The sequence below is a fragment of the Sinocyclocheilus grahami genome, unplaced genomic scaffold (genome assembly GCF_001515645.1).
Source record: "Sinocyclocheilus grahami isolate Dianchi unplaced genomic scaffold, SAMN03320097.WGS_v1.1 scaffold2024.1, whole genome shotgun sequence".
NCBI classification, from domain to species: Eukaryota; Metazoa; Chordata; class Actinopteri; order Cypriniformes; family Cyprinidae; genus Sinocyclocheilus; species Sinocyclocheilus grahami.
The window spans coordinates 21,428-24,374 of record NW_015507203.1 but is presented as its reverse complement, the minus strand read 5'-3'; the positions used below and the strand labels follow the sequence as shown (position 1 = coordinate 24,374).

Here is a 2,947-nt window from a genome sequence, read left to right as displayed (position 1 = left end):
TCAATTTAAATTTCAATTTAAGAGTGCTTTATTGGCATGACAAAAATTATACATTTGTATTGCCAAAGCAATTGCAGCTGGACTGCTCACAAATAGTACACATGTATTAACAGAAAGAAAAATAATAATAGTTTCTGTATAATATATAAACTAGAAATAAAAATAAAACAATATAAGGGATTAGACAGGTTGACAGAAGCAAAATGTACATCTAAGTAATATAATAGAGTAATCTGGCCTAATATAATGTAGCTGTGCTGGAAACATCAGATCAGGGCAGGCTGAGTGTGTTCTCTTCTGTGGTGACAGGCAGACACATATTGAGCAGCAAACACACAGCAGTTCTTCTGTTCTCCTAACAGATACGCCACTTTCTCCTGGTCTGAGAGAGTTTGAAATGTCTGATGGATCTGCTGTATTTTCTCGTAGAACACTGTCCGTATATCTGTGTATTTGGGGCATTCTGTTAGGAAGTGCAGCTCTGTCTCCATCTGATTCAGATCACAGTGTGAACACAGTCTCTGCTCCGGTGGCAGCTCTCTCTCGCTCTCTCTCTACCGTTAAGTAACTTTTGCATTGTTTTACTTACTTATTTTTGACATATCCGACCGAACGACAAACTTTCCAGTGATGTCTGTGAGAAAGATATATTCACTCGACAAGCTCGTGCATCTGCGCCGCCGCGCGCTCAATCCACTCAGCGTGCTTTGCTCATCAGCTCGCGCACATCAGCTATACAGGCGTTAATACTGAATGTTTTATATTCATTGCATACATATACTTCGTAGTAGACATCCTTAACTCCATTCTGCTGTCTGTTGTTCTGTTGTTGGTGTTTCTTTGTTTGAATATGGCGCTTATCACATGCTGTGTGGTATTGGGGCATTTTAATGAGTACGAGTACGAGTACAGGAGACCAGTATTGGGCCTGATACCGGTATCGGTATCGGTGCATCCCTAAATACAACAAAATAGAATACATTTCAATGTTGCTATAGAACAAAACTGACCGATATTTAAATCTTGTAATAGAACCAAACTGACTTATTTAAATATTTTTATAGAACAAAAGCCCATATTTAAATTTTGTAACGGAACAACACCAGATGACATTGTAGTCGTTAAAGATCAATGTCAATGTCGTTACAGAACAAAACCAAACAATATTAAATTTTTCGTAATTTAGATCAAAAGCAACTGATATTTCAGTGTAGAACAAAACTGACCAATATTTTAATCTCGTAATACAACAAAATAGATTACATTTCAATGTTGTTACAGAACCGAATCAACCGATATTTCAGTCTCAGAATAGAACACAACCGACCGATATTTCAATGTTGTTATAGAACAAAACCGACCGATATTTTAATCTCGTAATACAACAAAATAGATTACATTTCGATGTTGTTACAGAACCGAATCAACCGATATTTCAGTCTCATAATAGAACACATCTGACCGATATTTCAATGTTGTTATAGAACAAAACCGACCGATATTTTAATCTCGTAATAGAAAAAACCGGCTAACATTTTAAATCTGTAAAGCATCTGAGATGAGCTGCTCATGTGTGAATTCTCCTGTGTTTCTGCAGAAACATCCGTCGCAGCCGCAGCCGAAATATATAAAAATATATATATACATTTGATTTGATTTCACTTGATTTTTTTTTTCAGGTAACTTTTTTTAATGGTTTTGGTTTTAGTTTTAAAGAATCATAATAACCCTGACTTAAAGTACTAAAATGACTAAATCAAAAAATAAAACAAACTAAAACTGAAATAAAAAATAATAACAAATAATGAAAGTTAACAAAGACAAATAAACAACAAAAACTAATAAACGTATGATGATGACACACATTTTATTATTAAAACTTAATTGAAAACATTAATAAATACTATAATAACACTACTTTAATGATACTAAAATACAATTTTAGTCTTGGTTAAAGGGACAATTTACCAAAAATGAACGTTCTGTTAATAATTGTTTTATGTAAATAAATAAAATAACTCAAATTGTTCACACACTCCATATTTTAATGACATGAAATGATTTGCAGACTGAATTGAATAGATTACACACGCATGGCAACATTTGGATTGGGTTTGTGTGAGGCGATGTTGCCAGCTTCAGTGCTTTAAGAGTGAATCATTTTGTGAAGCGATTCATTCAATTGATTCAGAGATTCAGAAAGCTTAGTTTCTCCCAATGCTAGTGTTCGACAAACTGTCAAGCGCCACAAATGACATGAAAGCATCATAATAATAGCCATTAAACATTTACATAAAGGTTCTGCAAAAATCTCCTTTCATGTTGCTTATAAGAAAATAAGAGTGTACAGGTTTGGCACAAACAGTGTTGGTGTGTGAGTGTGTGTAACTGTAAGCGGTGTGTGTTGTGTTTGTGTGTCAGCGAGCAGCAGGAATTGGTCAAACGGATCCAGTCGTGTGGTTCGGATCGCTTGCGGCGGGATCTGGAGCGTGAGATGGAGGCGCTCGTGAAGAGGATGGAGAATAAAGCAGAACAGATCGCTAAAGTCCGGCGACATCAAACTCAGGTAACACAATGCAACTGAAGATACATGTATACTGTAAAAGCAGCTCATGGTAGAAGTACCAAGACTGCATTTATTACAGTAATACAGTAAAATACTGAAATATTATTACAATTTAAAACAGCTGTTTTCTATGTGAGTATCTGTTAAAACATTATTATTATTAATATTTTTCATTTTTATTACATGAAGGGTTTATTACGTGTTAAGAAATATTTCTGGAGCAGAATAAAGGACAGACTGAATCAAAAATTACCCAGAATTCCTGTGCTGCTGTGTTTGGTAGCACTTTACAGTGAGATCTCATTTGTTAACATTAGTAAACGCAATAACTAACATCAACTTACAACTTCAGCATCTATTAATGTTACTTAATTTTTTCGT

At 34.6% G+C, this 2,947-nt stretch overlaps 1 protein-coding gene across 1 annotated transcript in view; it reads left to right on the top strand.

Moving 5' to 3' along the window:
• Nucleotides 1-2,635, top strand: part of LOC107573752 (centrosomal protein of 57 kDa-like) — an 11,205-nt gene extending 8,570 nt beyond the window's left edge. The window contains exons 7-8 of the mRNA XM_016260195.1: nucleotides 1,598-1,622; nucleotides 2,334-2,635. Of these exons, the coding sequence (XP_016115681.1) occupies nucleotides 1,598-1,622; nucleotides 2,334-2,584 (276 nt within the window). The 3' untranslated portion in view covers nucleotides 2,585-2,635. The remainder of the gene's footprint in view (nucleotides 1-1,597; nucleotides 1,623-2,333) is intronic.
• The last annotated feature ends 312 nt before the right edge of the window (nucleotides 2,636-2,947 follow it).